We start from the raw sequence: 18,170 nt of genomic DNA, 5'->3' as shown, positions 1-18,170 counted from the left end.
ATATGATCATTAAAATGCTTCTTGGGTCACAGCTCAGAGTATGTCAGTACACACCTGGCTTTAGAATGAGGGACCTATTGTAATAGGATCTCACTTCCTTGCTCTATATGCAAATAAACACTAACATCGTTTCTATTTGCAAAGACTATATGTGTTGTCGTTTTCAATCTGACCGGAGGCAGCAAACCACTGCCTGCACCCAGTCTGCCCTGAATTAAAAGAAGAGAATTCAAAACTAGACAGATCAGGTCTATTCCTTGGCATGTTCCAGTCAAACCAAGGGGGGAGTTTAAGGAATGTCAATAAACTTCACTTGTCCAAAGTCTTTTTAATATCACAGCTGAAATCCATTTGTCCTCTGCTACGATCCGATGTGTGTTTGCCGGGACAACACAATACAGTGGCTGTCATTAACTTGTGTTTTATGATTTATTCTATTTAAGGAATTGATGTTTACAAAACAGAGATGTGTCGTCAGCAGTTTAGGAAAAGATCTAGATCTGACTCGATTTTGACACTAAAAATAAGCAGCCTTTCCTGTAGACAAGCTTATGAGGATAGAAAACAAATTGTGTCTCATCCTATGTTTGTCCAAATATTCCCCCACCAGTGCAAGCCTCTCTCCCAGCCCAGACAAAACATGCATTGTGGATGTGCCTCACATTGCTGAAAATGGAACACAGCAAAGTGTTAAATATCTTATATATTAAACAAATATTCCACTTCAAATGTTTATATAGCCTACAATATAATTGAAGTGACGAACATTCTCTATAAAAATGAAAACTTATGCCTGGACAGAATTCATTGGGCAACTCGGAATCACTTCTACATTTAGTTACAGCCTGATTATGTGCTGCAACAAATTCTAACATGATAATCCAGATGCTGTACATGTCGGTCAAAATCTGTATAAAGCGGTTAATGAAAGCATCTGTGTTATCAGCTGTACACATATTTAAACCGCACAGATAAACCAAAATCAGTTAGTAGTCCTAATTCAGAAAGCTGTGTAAAAATGATTTTGGACCACTACATTTTCCTAATTTCTTTATCTGCCTGTTTCTGTTTGCCAGTGAATAAGGAAGAAATAACTTAGAGATGTTTAATGTTCCCAGGCTTGTTTGTTACGGTGCAAAATAAAGCTGTAAATCATTTGCTCATCCACATCTCTGATCATTCACACTGTGTTTTAAGCTGAATTTATGACAACATTTGTCTTATTTGCATGTTTTGGTTTGTTTCAGGTGTCAGACATAGGAACGGAAGAAGGTAAAAAAAAAGATACATTCTGTCTTAACTTGCTATTGTTAACAGGAAGTCATTGTGCGCTGGTTGCAAAGAATATCCATTGGTTATTTCACGACAGTGTCTGATGAAGTCGACATACATATAGGTTTATGTCAGCAGCTGATATCATATTTATTTACATTAAAGGGTGTTCATCTCTATATACTGTGAAATACAATGAGACAGTTCACAGGCTGCTTTGCGCCCCTCTGAATCCTCACATATATCAAATTCATCAAATATCCTTTAGTCTGTTCACTTGCATGTTGTACACTGTCTACACAGTAAACTTACTGGTGTGGTACATTTCCTCAGGCTAATGTTGTACCAAAGGAAATACGGATGTTGTGCATTAACAGGAAAATATCAACAATGAGCACACAACTGTTGCCCACCAGAATATCTGCCTGGTGCTTTGCTCCCTTTATTTAAGAATAAATGTTTTAAATTGTTGTGTTAGCTTTCCTGTTACACTCTGACCATGTGCCGTCCTTCCTAAACCGCCATTTTCCCGTTTTTGTATCTATTGATTCTCTAATCTGCTGCCCTGGTGCTAACTGTTATTACTTTGTTAGAGTGATGATATGTACAAGGGCTTTCATTTGGAAAATTTACCAGGTGGTTTCTGCTCCTCATGTATTGTCACGCCAGGTGCGATTTGTTCTTTGTAACTTGACACGCCTTGAAAAATGGCATGCATTTTTAGTGAAGCAGACCAGGGGGCCGCTTCTGGGAGCCTTCTTAAACATGCTGATTGTTTTTTGTTTTCGTTGTAGAAAAAGCAAAGAGGCTATTTCTAAATGCCGTCACAGTCGTTGACACAGAGCAACCTTCACACACTCAGTCAGGGGTTTGTAATATTTCTGTTACTTCTACAGATTCAATTATGTGTGTTTCATCAGCCAATTACAGCGTATAAATTCACAGCTGTTACCACGGCTGCAGTAGACCGTATCCAATCACATGCCAAATGATTGACACACACACACACACACACCTACCACATTTAGAAACAAACATACGCATACAAATGTGAATGCACAACAACCATAGATCCATTTGAAATCCTAACATAATGAATATTGGCTGATTTAAGGGGATTTCCAATTTTGTAAGAGGCTGAGTGGTATTTTTGATTTTCATTCCAATGTAAATATGGTGCGGTTCTCAGAGAGCGTATATCTCCACCAAAGCTAACAACCTATCTCTCCATGTCAAAGAGAGTTAAAAAAAATTATCCTGGATCCACCCCCTAATCCGCACCAAAACTCGTTCCTGAACCATACCACATCCTTTCACCACATTTCATGGTAATTTATTCTGTAGTTGTAGTTGATTTTTTTTGTTATGCTGCTAAAAACAAACAAGTAACATTACGCCAATATAAACTTGACCTCTTTGATGGGGCTAATAAGATCATTCATGCCAAAATGCATCACTTGGTTGGGGACATCACTAAAAAGAAACTTTAAAACATTTTTATACAAACGCTACAGTTAGCCAAACGTATTTGATTAAGATTAAGATTAAGATCCATTTATTCGTCCCAAACACATGCACAGACATGCAAAGGCACACTCATGCAGGTAGGGAAATTTAATCTCTGCTTTTTACCCATCTGGTGCAGGACACACAGAGCAGTGAGCGACCATGTACGGCGCTCGGGGAGCAGATGTTGGGGGAGTGAGGTGCCTTGCTCAGGGGCACTAGAGAGGGTAGGGAGACTCTTGGATTTTTGGACAGATCAATCCAGGTTCGTCTTTTGTTGTCTCTCCGTGGAGTCGAACCACAGACGAACCAGAGACCTTCTCTGCCCATAGTCCAAGTTTCTGCCACTCGAAAACAACATTATTACCTAAACTGTTCATCGTAAACATCAAAGACCATCATTCTGGCTCAACATCAATCTACTAACCCCAACCCATAACCATTTTACCAAAGCAACCTTTTCTAACCTTAACCACTGACAGAACAGTGGATGGGAACCCTGGCCTTTGGTTTGACAGTCATGCATTGTTCAAACCTTCATACATGGCAAACAATCTCCTAGAGACTAATGGAAACTTAACATAAAGTCTTTAAGTAAAAAAATTCAAATGTACTGCATAAAGGAATAAAAGAGAGCAGGCAGGGTCTCATTGAAGAAACAAAAAATACATGTTGCCACCCTCATCCTATTTGGGGCTTCATCAGTCATACAGGATATTCATACCAACACGATGATTCTGACAGAATCTTTGTGAGGACCATTTTGAGCATAGACCCTACAGAGTGAGGACATATTTGGAGAGTGAGGACATTTTGACTGATTTAAGCTTAGGGTAAGAATTAGGTGTAGGTCAGGGTTAGGGTTAGACATTTAGTTTGGGTGGTTATGGTTAGGGTAAGGGGTTAGGGAATGTATTATGTCAATGAATGTCCTCACTGTGATAGAAGTACAAACTGTGTGTGTCTGTCTGTATGTGTGTGGGGGCGGGGGGAGTGAATAAGAGAAGGGATAGAAAGGTGAGGAGTCAAGCATCTTTCCCTCAAAACACTGAACCGCTCTGTCAGGCTACCACACAGCGACCGTATATGGCCACACTGTTACAGCTCACTTCCTTCTCTGTCTCTATGAGACAGATTTAGGTCAGCTAACACAATGCCTAACCTATATATTTACACATTTGTGTAGATAAACATCACATATGTATTATACTGGAGATTAAAGTGTATGCATCCACATAGACAAGGCACGTATCATTCGCTGCCTGAGGCTATGTGCCGCTGACCTAGGGCTTTCACAGTAGGGTGGTTTCCCCAGTCCCCCCTGCCTCCTAGAGAAATTGTGTGTGTGGGTGTGTGTGTGATGTATGTGTGTGTGTAATGATACTTGCCCTTCTATCTTTGTGAGCACCAGTTTCATTATTTGACATTTTGGTCAGTGCTCACTTTGTGACACAAATCTTGAAAGATGTGTCCTTAAAGGTTAGGATTAACGGTTAGGTCAGGGTAAGGGAGGATGGAATGGACTAAGTCAATGTGTCCTCATAAAGATAGAAGTAAGTGTGTGTGTGTGTGGGGGGAGGGGGGGGTGGTACATGTAGCAGACAGCAGCGGCGACCTCTCAGGGTGTCAATGCTTCAGCCAGGGGTCTGTGCCTCTGGATGAGAGTGAAGAGTCTTTTCTGTGCTGCTGCTGACTCCAGTCCTCGTCTGAGAGGCTGGAACAAATGGATTGGAGTATGAAGCAGTCTGAGGCGGTCGTGTACCACCTCACTCCTGCACCACACTGGACTCATCTCACAACAATTCATGGGAATCACTGCGAGAGGAAAGCCTCAGCGCACTGTGGTTATGTAAGATCTTTATACAAGAAGCAAATTGCCCGCATATATTGATGATAGGTTATTAGCTTTAAATATAAATATGGTTGATATGTTTGCATATGTACAGGAATGTCAGACAGTAGTATCACATACTTTTAAGCTATTTAATGCATTTTTGTCACCTAGTGGCTCTTATAAGATACATATTAGATCAATATTATTCAGGAATTAGCTCTTGCATGTTACCCTTAGAACTGGTTTCTTACTACAAATAACTGATATGTGTAGAACGTGTAAAAGTCAATATAGACTGATTCAATAAATTATTTAAAATACAGATTTTTAATTGCAGAGTAGTAGATTTTAAATTATGTACTAAATAATGAAAAAAAGTCATGTACAGTGATAAACTGTACTGAACTAATTTAAGATAAACTGAACTCAACAGAGAGTTGGTGATCTCTGTTTTCATAGTAGTTTTACATTTGCAATAGGTTAACTGGGCAGCAGAAATAGTAGTTAAATGATATTCATCCTCCCAAAAATGCAAATTATCAACAATTATATGTCATGCATGGAACTTACATTATCTATTCAGCAATGAGGTGAATGATCTTAGATGTTTTGTGGATAAAAAGTTCAGTTTCTGTGTACATATTACTTCATTTCCCCCCATATTCAGATAAGGACCTTTGACCACTTAATCAGTGAGTCCAACTGAATTTTACCAGATGTAATGAAATTCCCTAAAGCCAGTCCTAATATGTCACATATTCAAAGGGAAATGCGGTCCCCGTCACATTGACCTCCACCTGACAAAATCAAATCAGTTCATCTTTGAGTCCAAGTGAATTCTTGAACCAAATTTGAAGACATTCCCTCAAGCTGATCTTAAGATATCACATTCAAGAAAAACATAAACATACTTAATGTTGCAACCATGAGCTTGACCTTTGGCAACCAAAAATTAAATCCAAGTTCGAGTTAATATGTTTGCTAAAGGTGAAAGGATTCCCTCAAGGCATTCCACATATATCACATTCAAATGGAAAAACATTTGCTTCGTGAGCTCAGAGTGAACCTGACCTTTGACCACCAAATTGGAATCAGATCATCTTTGAGTACAAGGGAATATTTGCAACAAATTGTAAGAAATTCCCTCAAGACATTCTTGAGATATTGTGTTGAGGAGAATAGAACGGATGGACGGACAGAAATACAAAGGGACAACCTGAAAACATAATGCCTACGGCCACCGGCTGTCACCAGCACAGAGGAATAGCAGCATCACAAATGAAGACGAAACCTAGAGCACAGGGCGTAGAAACCACTCAAGAAGTGGTGTTATTTTTTCGTGGCAGACTTGTGCAAAAGTGTGCCCAGCCCACTGTCTGCAAGCCAAACAATCAGTGGCTGTGGCATTAAGACATGACGTATCATCAATCAGTCCACCTTGGGGAAATAAATGATACGGTAAGCAAATGACTGCTATTGTATGTGTCAGCATTCAAGAGTCATTTGCCTCAATGAGAGGTTCTGTGGCCCGCTGTCCACCTCTCCACTCCGTCCCTCCCTCCCACTCATCCTCCTCCCATTCCTCCATCTCCTGTCATCTGTCCCACTGGCAGCCCGTCCTTCTCAAGGTCTGCTGGGTTGTGAATCATCATTCCTCCCTCAAATTATTCAGAGCTTTCAGACTTTCCTCTTTTTTTGTGTAAATTGCCCCTTAAACAAGTCTGTCATGTCATATAAGATTTATACAAAATCAATATTGTTTCAGTCATTTAGGTGATGCCTCAATTTATTCTAATCTGAATTGCTCTACTGTATACTTGCATTAGGCTCTTAAACCAAGCACTTACATGTTACAGACAGATATATGCATATCATTCATACATATACGTTCATGTGCATATATATCTAGATTTGTACTTATAAAATGACTTAATGTGAGTAAATTGTGCAAAGGAAAATATAAATTTATCTGACGAATTATCATAAAATAAATCCCAGGTTTTCATCCGCTGTCTAGAAGTCTTAATATTCAAACAGCTTTTAACAACAAACTGAAAGGACACTTATGAAGACTGTTTGGTCACCAGTCTATATAAGTGGAAATAAAAATCACATAATGCTGCAAAGTCACACTGCCTATAATTATTTAGTGCTTTCTGATGTTTTTATTGTTGCCAACCAAATATAAAGAATCTTGATTCATATATTGATATCAAAAAGTTGTTATTACTTCCTCAATTTTGTATTAGTTCCAAAAATCCAGTATTGCTCCGGCTCTAAGAATGAAGGATCACTTCTTTCACTGGATTTTATTTATTTAACATTTTGCTGAGATGCACAAACAAGCCAAAAGAAAAATAATAGAAAAAAGAGGAATAAAAGTTGAAGTAAAAGTGCAACGCAGACTTGTTTGGCCTTTAAGCCCTCAAGATAAATTGTGCAAAAATATGTTAAAAAGGAGTAGAGGGTAATTAATGACTCACACGTATGAAGCACAAGAATAATATCTGAATATTTCCATCCCTTGATAAAACAACTAGTTACCTTTGAAGTTAATGATGAAATCAATAAACAATTGTGTTAATTTTATAAGCATCAGGCCTCTGTAGCCACTGTTGTACATGCATTTAACTATTTTAAAAGTGATTTTACGAGGTGATGCTTAAAAACTGCCTTTTTACTTTATTTACTGCCTTACAGACTCAACCCGGGGCACTACTATCTCTCAGTTGATATTTTGGCAAGAGCTTTGCTGCGGAAATAGATGAGAACAGATAAAACAAAAGTCTTTAAATGGTTGCTTTCAGCTCTAGACTCTGTGGGAATGCTAAGGAGGACCAAAGAGATGCTATGGGCAACCTGTGAGGGGAAGGATTCAGCTAACACAGGCGCAGCGTTGGGTTGCAAAGCTCCTGAGGTGATGAACAAGAAAGCTCTTATTTAACAGCAGCACATCCTCGGAAACCTGGTGCATTTGTTTTGCCTTCATATTAAAATTGTTAACAGTGTTGGGCAAGAGTCCCTGCTGAACTGACCATGTGGTGGGATCCACACAATGAGTCGTAAAAGTAAGGCCTGTGAGCCAAGATGAAACCAGCTCTAAAGTTTCCATCCAAGATCAAGCATGGAGATAGTATCTCTTCTGGTGGTAACTTAATCCCTGGGGTTCCCCCAGAAACCCCTGCTCTGCTCCTGGCCGTTCCCACTCTGATCTGACCTCTGACACTCAATTGGCTAAAAGCCAGCATCATCCCATGACAACACCTCAAGGAGGCTGGGCCTCCACAGGTTAATAAGAGGGGCTGCTCATCAATAATCGCTGCCCATTCCCAATTCCCTGAAGATAGAGCTGACCTTTCCAGTTAGTTGATCCGGAGGTATTTTTAGGGATCAATTACAAACGTTTGTTTTATTTTCATTTTGCTTTATTTCTTTAATCAGTCGACGAATTACTTTGATAGGACTTTTTGTTATTTTAACTTGAAAGAGATCGCCACAGGAAGTCCACTCGCAGGCCGAGATAACAGACTTTCTTTTTCACGATCCCCACAACTGCGCCACAGCTGATCATCCCTGCAGAAGAGACGAGGCCGAATTCCGTTCCAAGAGCAAGAGAAGTTCGCTCTATTCGGCCCAGCGCTAACCTCCGTTGTAAACACGAGACCCACCGGAGCCCGCTTAAGAGGCCAGGACTTCACTCATCTGCTTTCCAGGAATTCGCCGTTCGAGCACGCATCCTGAGGTTAACAACGAGATTCACTGGACTTCCCGAAAATCCGCGCGGCACGCGCAAGCAACACCGCGAAGGTCACAGTAAGAGGCTTTATTGTCTGGGCAGAGACTAGTTTAAATACTTAGCGTGTCATGTTATTTGAGTGTGTTTGTTTGTAGATCGCTGATCTGTTTTTAGCCATGTAAAAGGCGGCGAACTGGAGACGTCACATCCGGTTCCTTTGTCTACTACGTTCTGAGAAGCGCGCGTAATAAGCCGACACTTCCATTTTTTTCGTGTTACCGTCAGAGATATTGTGCGGAGATTTACATCTGTTAAAAGATAAATCTCACGTAACTGGACTGCCCGCTTCGCCGGAAGTTTGTCTCTGACGATGTTTTGAGAGCTTTCCTGATCTCTAAATCTCTCCCTCTCTCTCTCTTTTCTCCTAAACCTGTTTTAACACACGTCCCGACCTACACTTACATATTTCATGTGGCATAGAAAATTCTAGATTTAAAGAGCCTTAATACATCTCGACGCCATTCGGCGCCAGAACCAGGAGATAAGAAATCCCTTTGTCTAAAGTTCCTTTGTGTAGCAGGCGACCGACCGCCATCTTGTCTTCGACCTCATGTCGTCACCGGGGTCATAAACCTCCATCTTGAAAGTACGTGAACGTAACATCTTGATCCTGGCCAGACTACGTCACCACGTGATCTCGTCATTACGCCATAGCCACTCCCCTTTCTCTTTAGACACACACACCCACACACACACATAGAGACACAGACAGGCAGACACACACGACCACACACACACACCAGTAGATACTCAGTATTACATGTGTGACCATTGTGATAAGTGCTGCTGCTGCTGTTGCCATCTTTGAAATATTGGAGTTTTTTAAATGAAGAATCATTGAAATAACATTAACTTTATTTCCCCTTTTTAATAAATACTTTTGTAATTAAAGTATTTGTATTTCTGTGATTATTTGTACATGTGTATGTGAATACAGCTGGATTACTATAGCCTGTGCTCGAACTTAAAACCCTTCATTGTTTATTATATAATCATTAATATTAAATATTGAGATTATTAATTTAACTTATATCACTTGAGACTGATATTTAAAGATTGACTAGTTGGTCCCTGTAACCAGGGTGGTGCCCCGCTACGATAAGCAATAATTACAGATTGTATTATTCTTAATTGATAATTTTATTGTTTTCATTGATTATTTAACCATTATTAATGGAAACCGTATCATTTCTAATTAATTATTTTACTATTCTTAATTAATAGCTTTATCATTTTTAATTATTTTTAATAAATAATTTTAATAATCATTTCTCATGATTATTAATAATTAGCCAACGTCAAATCTACTACTACTATTGCACAACAACAGTAAGTGAAAGAGCAAACCTCTGCTCAGCGCACTTCTCCAAGCTTAGTGTAAAACCATCCATGATCAGGATGTGTTGAGCTGTGTCTGTCAGCTGAGCCACTGAGTTCCACTTGCTCCAGCACTGTGTGTGTTTAATTGTGTGTTATTACTGCAATAATAGAAAACCAAGACGCCTGACCAATTTAGTTACAGAACAATCATTTTTAAGTTACCTTTGTTTCATAGACTTATTCCCTTGTTTCCACTTCCATTGTTTATAACCTCATCCCGACTGTTGAATCAGCAGGGTTCCTCTTTCCACTTGTGAGCTCAAGTTTATTCCTTTAACTCGAAAAGTCGATTGTATGAGAGCGTTCGGTGCACCTACATTCGCGGTGCTGTCTCATTACAGCGACGGCATCATAATGCCCAGAGTGTTGTGACTCTGTGAGGCAGAGGGAAATAGATGCAGAGAGAGAGTGTGTCACGCACAATTCCCCGAGTCTGGCAAAGTTTGCACGGTGCAGCACAGAGGATCCCGCGGCTGTAAGGGCATCAGTATCACACCCGAGTTTCAGAGAGAGGGAAAAACAGGACGACAGCGTACACTTACACAAACACATACTCGCTCACACTGGTTCTGATCAATGAGCGGCACTGCAGAAATGACAGCAGGGAATTGATTCAAGTTTGAATGCTCGGTCACGGCAGTGTTTCATCACTTCAAGGTGACTTACAGATTCTTAAAAGGAGTTCTGAAGTGTCTCGCCCTAAAATGACAATTTAAAAGGGAAATGACATTTCAGCTCAGCTCTTCCTTAGCTCTTCAAATACTCTCCCTTTCATGTCTGACATCCCCTTTGGGAATCTGAGACAAGACTGCAGCAAGGTGACGGCCTTTGGTATGCTGATATCAGGTTGTATGAATATCAGGCAAAGACATCCTTGACTCAGCTTTCTGTGTCATTCTCTGTCTCTCTTCATTTCCTTTCATTTTGCCTTTTTGCTACATTATTGCTACTTTTTCTGTTGCGAAAAAGACATGTCACACTAATTAAAACCAATTAAAGGACTATTGAGAAAAGCTGCTGTTTCAAAGAAATAACTTTTTTTAGATTTTAATTTTCTGGATAGTAGTTTTATGTAAGGCCATCATTATTCCAAGTATGTTTCTGAGAGACTGTTTCAGAGGACAAGCCAATCGAAAGCACAATTAAAAGCAGTAGCAAATTTAGGGCAACAATTTCGTTAAATTCACCCAAAACTGATCCAGAATGTGTAACTGAATTTCATTTATCCTGCCGAATGTTTTATCTTGTTTTATTAATGTATGAGCTTGGCTTCAGAATGCTGTGTCCATCATTTTTATTGTCAAATGAAACGTTAGATGTCCTTGCCTTCTGAACACAGGCTTATAACTCAATCTTTTACCAAACAACCACCTATTTGTCACATGATGATTCATGACATTTCCACAACTACTCTTAATATGTGATGTGGATTGCATTATGGGACACTGTCAAAAGAAAGCTGGAGAATCAGACACACTTTTCTGGATGTTTGACCTATTTCCGGCTAAAAGGAGACTTTAAATTGTGCTTGGGATGTGACTGATGACAATTCACAAGTGTGTCAGAACACAAGTGCAGACAAGGACACAGATTGACAGAGGCATACTTTAGAGCACAAAATGGGACAGACCCCCCAGATACCAAAAATAACTCAGACTTCACAACTCTATGCCATGGCTTCTCATCTGTGATGCTGGCAACAGTGAGAATGAAATTATAGAACAAAAACATTTAATAGACATGCTGTGCAAAAACCACGAGAGCCAGCCTTCACAAGTGAAGGCATAAACCCTCTGTTCCCACCACATCAACAGCCAGGCCAAAGAAAAAACAAAAATCGCTCTGGCCCTGAAGGCACAAGCAGATTGCATTCCATCTAATCATTTTAAAAGCTCCAGTCACTCTCCTCATTTGGATTGGTTTTATTTTCAGGCTTTTCTTCCTCTAACAAATGAAAAGCCTCCTATATCACCGTCAATCCAACATCACGCAGACTGATGAGAACAAAGAAAGAAAGAAAAGACTAATTCTAACAAATCAGTCTTTCCAATCCACGTTAAAATTAATCTAACCTGTGCCAGTTTTAAATTCAGGTTCTTTTCAAAGTAGCTCATAATAAATCCTCTAACTAGCCTCTTGTTTTCTGCTCCAACAATCAATTCAGTTTCCTCCCTCTATCCACTCCTTTAATGGATCTAAATCCAGAGAGCTCCAGTTATAAAAAGACTGATGTTGATGGGTAAGTAAGGGACTACAGAATTCAGACAAGACAGAAAGGCATGGAACAGCAGCTGCCACTGACAGCCTTTCATATGGAATTATGATCGTTAATAATGAAAATAATATCACATGGTGTTTGACAGTTGCTAAATGAGCTGAGATGTACACCTTCTCAAATGATGAAAAGATTAACAACCTAAAGTCACATCACATACAGACTGTGTCACATTCTATGTCCTAATCAAGCAAAGCCCATTCCTATCTTCGTGTTGCATACATTACATGTCATTTGGCAAACGCTTTTATCCAAAGCGACTTATAATTAGTGCATTCAATATCTATGAGGGGCCATTTAGGGGTTCAGCATCTTGCCCAAGGACACTTCGGCATGCAGATGGGGAAGAGTGAGGATTGAACCGCCAACCTTCTTGTTGGAGGATGACCACTCTACCCCTAGGCCACACCGCCCCGTTGCATACTGAGTCATTGTCATGAGAATCATAACGGATTGATTGAAGATTATTTGTATTTAGAATTTGGTCAAACACTGAAGGACTATTCAAAGTTAGCCTATCACACATTTTTATAAAAGATGACTTTCAAAGAATTGCACATTAGTAACACTTTGATGTTCATTAATCCATACATTATCTATATCCATTATCTTATCCAGTCGGGGCTGAGGACTCCGACTCGCTACAGTTTAAACGTTGATTTGTTTGAAGGGACGCCACAACATCAACATTGATCATCACTTAATGATCAACACTTTTCCTAAATGAGTTAAATCTTTCTTCAGAGTGGCACATTCATTAGCTGTCCCGCTCGCTTTCCATCGAGCTGTCCCTTCAACTGTAGCCAGATCGAATGTTCAATAAAACCATTTAGTTGGTATTGTTGTTAATTTTTGTGCATGTTTATGTAGGCTACTTACTCTATAGGTTCTATTTAGAAGCAAATCCAAAGCAGAAATACTTTAACACCATTTAGCATTTGTTTATTTAACGAATATCGTCATTGCAACATTCAACAACGTTATCGCATATTTTCCTTATATACTGGTCTAATTGCCACAACATCACTGGGCCAACATACAGAGACAAATCAAATGTTCATTTAATTTATCTGAAACTGAGACAACAGTATAATTCATTCAGCAACACAGCAAAATTCAACTTCCTACCTTTGCTGTGGTCTTGAAGTTCTGTCCATACCTGGATTATTTATATTTCTTCAGTTGGTGAGGGCCCATTGATTAATAAAAGAATAAAAAAGTTTTAGTTTTATTAAAGTTTTCTAAGTTGTCCATTGTTGACTGTCATGAAACAGAACTTGCCTCCGAATAAATCATGTTACTCGCTCATTTAAAAAGCCAATGTTTGGATCGGCAAGATCTTCCTCCTGCGAATGTGTAACTAGGATACAGTCTTTTAAATGGAGACCACAATCGGGTCAAATCATTATCACCTACTAGCGAGCCAGCAGCAGCTCCCGTCGTGCACTCTTGTGCTCACCATCTTGGGGTGTTTGTTTTCCTCCATGCTGCTTGCTGACCAGCAGGAGATAATGATTTGACTTGATTGTTGACTCGACCAGAAAGGAATGTTACAAGCGTTTTATTTTCCATAGTCACTTTTTCTTTCATTAGATTGCTGCCTACAAATTACAAGGGTCCGGATGGTGGTTTGTTGAATTATTATCCCTGGGAGGGTTGAATAAAAAAGGCAAATCCACCTATACTGCAAGGCAAATTAAAATGTTCTGTTGGTCGTAGCTTGCATAATTTTTGGATATTGGCTTTGTTAACAACAAGGAAAATAAATTATAGATTTATATAATGTTTGCAGTGCTACAATCTTGAGACGATTTGAAAAGGACATCACTTACACCAAATAATAAAAAGTCCACAGCTCCATTATGTTTAGGTTGATACACATGTTTGACAAGTTTAAGTAAAGGCCGAATTTTTGTCGGGTTGCACGCACGCACGCATGCACGCAAGACACTCAACACGCCCCTTTCGTGCCCTCTGCGGGCTTGCGTGCATCCGCCAATTTTTGTAACTACACGACAAAGCGATGCGAGCCTCACGCAGCCCGCAAGGCTTGTGATTGGTCTGCTTACTACATCCCGTCCGGAGTCTAGTTTCCGGTTTCATGCCCCACAATACGCGGAAATCACGGAAGATTTAGAAGAACGAATATGGACCAAATAGAAGAGCACTTGGCAGAAGAGATCCGAAAGTATGACCACTTGTATAACCCGCCACTGACTGGCCGATTTGTCCACCAGAAATAGGCTATGAGGAGCCGGAGTGGCGATCTAAATAAACAGTCAACGAAGAAGAAGACGTCTCTTCTTTGTGTGTTTTGTCTTCGACAAACAACGTTACTCCGCCTAGGGTTCTGGTGGTGAATTGCGTTGCAACACGCGCAACACGTTAGAGAAGCATAAACCAAAACGAGTCCGTCGATGCAACTGCGTGGCCTTCCGCGGTTGCAGTCGCAGGACTATAATTTGGCCTTAAGTATACAGTTCTCCTAAAGGCAAAGGATTTTTAACATTGCCCGCCTCTTTTGAAGTAAACCCCTTTAAACTATATAAAAAAAGCTGACTAGCTTTAAAAACAACAAAACATTACCAGTTGCCAAGAGCTGTTGTTCACTTCAAAGGAAACTACCGACAAAAGTCTGCTCTTCAAAACTGCAGCACACCCTGGAAGGATTCTCACTTTTCAGCTAAGTGCTATAGATGGCCTAAAGAGCCAACGGGTGCAGTACAGGTGACTGTCCAACAAGTTCTCTCGACTGAAAAGACCATCACAACTGTCTTACTTCTGAATGTATATGTGTACATATTGATACAGATGCAGAGTAACAGGTGATTTTCTGTTGCAATCCCTACACACTGAATAATTCTCTTTGAAGCTGTGTTGTTATGTCCTACACTTTGTTTTATTTTCTGCTGTGCGAGGGGTGGCATGCAGCGGTTGCGTGAACGGGACGTGGCCTACTTTCTGTTTGGAGGAGACGGAGAGAACTAGTATTTCTAGCCAGATCCCATGTGACGGGCCGACATGACAGCGAGCCCAGCTGTGCGGAGGGGGATGCATTACCTCTCACGTCTCTGTTTTTTTTTTCACCTATTCTTGCTCCCTGTCTGTCATCCTCATTGTTTTCTACCTACTTTGATTCTCCTTCCACTAGCCTCCATCATGGACATCAATAGTGGGGCTTTCAAATAACGTAACACAGCCTCCGATGGAGATACTGGAGGGAACCTGGTTCTTGGTAAGAAATACATATCACAACTTTTTTTCACTCCTGACCACTAATAGCTACTTTAATAATTAGATACTGCTGGTTTAAATCGGCTGGTTACAAAAAGGATCTGTATAATCTCAGTTTATATACACAATAACTGTTCTCATTTAGACACATCCCTTCGTCTTGAAAAATGGAATGAAATACAATTAAATTCATACGCTTTCATATCTTTCTCAACGGTTTAATTGATGGTTTAATAAGTCTAGAAATCATTAAATTATTTCCTAGGGTTTCTAGGGATCCTTGGCAACACGTCGAACCCACCTGTAGTATCAATTGAGCATCACAAATCACGCTCAACCACCATAAAATACAGGCATATCATTTCTAAGCCATTTACTCTCTTGGAAGCAAGATCATTTTGTGTGCTTTTCTCGTGACAAATCACTAGTGTCCTACACAGTATCATTTTAGGTGGGAGAGAACCTGCACTGTGCAGTTCATTGGAGCCTTCAATGCTAGCCTTGTCAGCCATAACAAATATGTCGAGAATTATCAATGTAAGTCAACTTGTACAGCTACACCAGTCTTCTCTACGCCAGTTGTTGCTAGCTGGTAGCTATGCAAGCTGACGACGGTGACCTCCTCAAGCCTGCCAACTGTTGATTGGTCAATTTTTTCTTTAACAAAAGGAAAACATCTGAGATTTGTTGCATCATTCGGATCAGAAACCGCCTCGGTGTAAAAATCCCTCTAGTAGAGTCCCCCACTCATTTGAAGAATATAAATAATAAAGATAAATTATGCAAGATTTAATAGGTTGGATGGTAAATGGTGTCAGGTGGAAGGATGCAGTGGATTGAGGCTCTCCGCCCTGTCTTGGTTTGCTCCATTTCCTTCCCCTTCTCCCACTCCCTCTGCTTCCTGCATTCCCCCATATAGCATTATTGATGTGGTACATTAGATGGTGGAAGCACCTAATCTGGGAGCACACTGGGAAAACTAGAAAGAGGCGGCACATGGGAGAGGGGATGAGAGCACACAGATAAACATAAAAGACACATGAATAAGAAATCAGCCTGTTTCTCCCATAGAACACCCCAATGTGTTTGTATCTATCTATCTATCTATCTATCTATCTATCAGGCAGATTGTTGTTTGTAAATTCACAAAATGGAGGCATCTGTGATTTAATTAGGACAGGTGATACAAACATATACATATTGTGCTGTTGCATGTATGTATTATGTAAATCCATAAACAGAATGCTTGCCAAGGTTTTTAATCTTAATTATTTCAACTTCGGGACTGAGCAGAGAGCAAAGCATTCCTTATCTGTTAGAGACATGTGATGAAACACACACACACACACACAAATTGTGGAGAAGAAAGCCAACACTTGACAGTTTAAACGAATAACTGAATAATGGTAATTAATACACATTGTATATGATGTATGATTTGCGGTGGTGTATATTTGAGAGCTTCGTTTTTTTATTCCTCTATTTGCTCAAGCGTGGTGTTATCATTTTATCCCTGTACTCACTCGCTTTACCTCAATCGCTTACTTTAATCAACAACCCCCATCCTCTTTCTCTTTTCTGTTTTTCTACTCAGGTGACAATCCCTGAGTTACCGACAGCCGCTGCAGTGCCTGTCCATCCGCAGCATCTCCCTTGTGGCATCAACATATCGCTCCTTTTGGAGAAAAACCTTGAGGAGGAGAAAGTGTCAGCTTTTCAGAGAGGAAGAAAAACTAGCCTTGTGTGCGGACTGCTAATTCTTAGACATTACACAGTGACCACAGTGGCTGAGTTCGAGCCCTTAGGGATGTTACACTTGCGCAGCATGCAGAGGGCCTTGTCAGTACTCAGGGAGAAATGGATAAATAAGGATACAAAACAAGGTTATAAAAAAGTAACACTACAAAGGCTACTCACATAACTAAACTGATCAGACTGATATGCTTCTTAACCCCTTGTGGACGAATGTCGCGAATTTGCCTCAAACCCCATTCCGGTCTTAATGCCGCCGAAGGGACGATTGTGCCTGATGGTGCAAATACTACACATACCAAGGAAGGTATTGGAAGCACTCTGCCGCCATCTAGTGGTTGGAGTGGAAAATACATACTAGCCCCTTGGGACTGTGCAGCAAGTTATTTTGAGGTATTAAGCTGTATTTGAAATACTGCGATGATGGAAAAGCAATGATTGTACAGAAACATATGTTGTTATTCAATTTCAAGCAAAAGCAGCATCAATCTACATACCAGATACTGGAAAATTTGTTGAATTAAGGTTATGCCCCTTATGCCTAATGTCGCTAATTTGCCTCATAACTAAATTTATATCTATTGCATATGCTGTATTAAATTAACAATCTCCAATTAATTTAGCATCTGTATGACAGCCAAAAACACAAATAATATTTGTTTCATATAATTGGAAATTTATTCAGGCATTAAGGGGTTAAGGCCCAATGTCAATATTTTGTACAAATTCAGTCTATTTTTGCTGTGCAAATGCAAACAACTGTGCAAAATGCACATACTGATAATTAAATGGACTGATTAATAACTGGACTCTCAACCTGTCACAGTCCTGCTCTGATAGTAATGAAGCAGCTGAGCCAATCCCAGCAAAGCATGACGACAATGATTCGACAAATGAAGAGCTTCACCAGAAAATCATATCGTTGTTTAAATGGGTCAGAGCGGCACAGCGTGAACACACAGCATGACAAATTTGCAGGAAATATATGGAATATAATAGAGACAATCACACACACTCAAATGATCGATATATACTCATTTGAATATGGATCGTATCAATTCAAGTGATTTACACTGTATTGTAATTCATGCCTTTTCAAGTGTAAAACAAGAGATACCACT

The 18,170-nt window shown here is 39.9% G+C and overlaps 1 protein-coding gene across 6 annotated transcripts in view; it reads right to left on the bottom strand.

The window, feature by feature from the left end:
* The window catches only part of nlgn1 (neuroligin 1), a 247,515-nt gene that overhangs the window by 212,861 nt on the left and 16,484 nt on the right, over positions 1–18,170 (bottom strand). Inside the window, exon 2 of one of the 6 annotated variants that reach the window (XM_053431438.1) lies at positions 126–145. The exons of the other annotated variants lie outside the window; for them this stretch is intronic. Coding sequence (XP_053287413.1) covers positions 126–145 — 20 coding nt within the window. The remainder of the gene's footprint in view (positions 1–125; positions 146–18,170) is intronic. 6 annotated transcript variants of the gene reach the window in all.

The sequence above is a fragment of the Pleuronectes platessa genome, chromosome 9 (genome assembly GCF_947347685.1).
Source record: "Pleuronectes platessa chromosome 9, fPlePla1.1, whole genome shotgun sequence".
Classification (NCBI taxonomy): domain Eukaryota; kingdom Metazoa; phylum Chordata; class Actinopteri; order Pleuronectiformes; family Pleuronectidae; genus Pleuronectes; species Pleuronectes platessa.
Note: the sequence above shows the minus strand (reverse complement) of the source record. Positions and strands in the feature narration are given on the sequence as shown.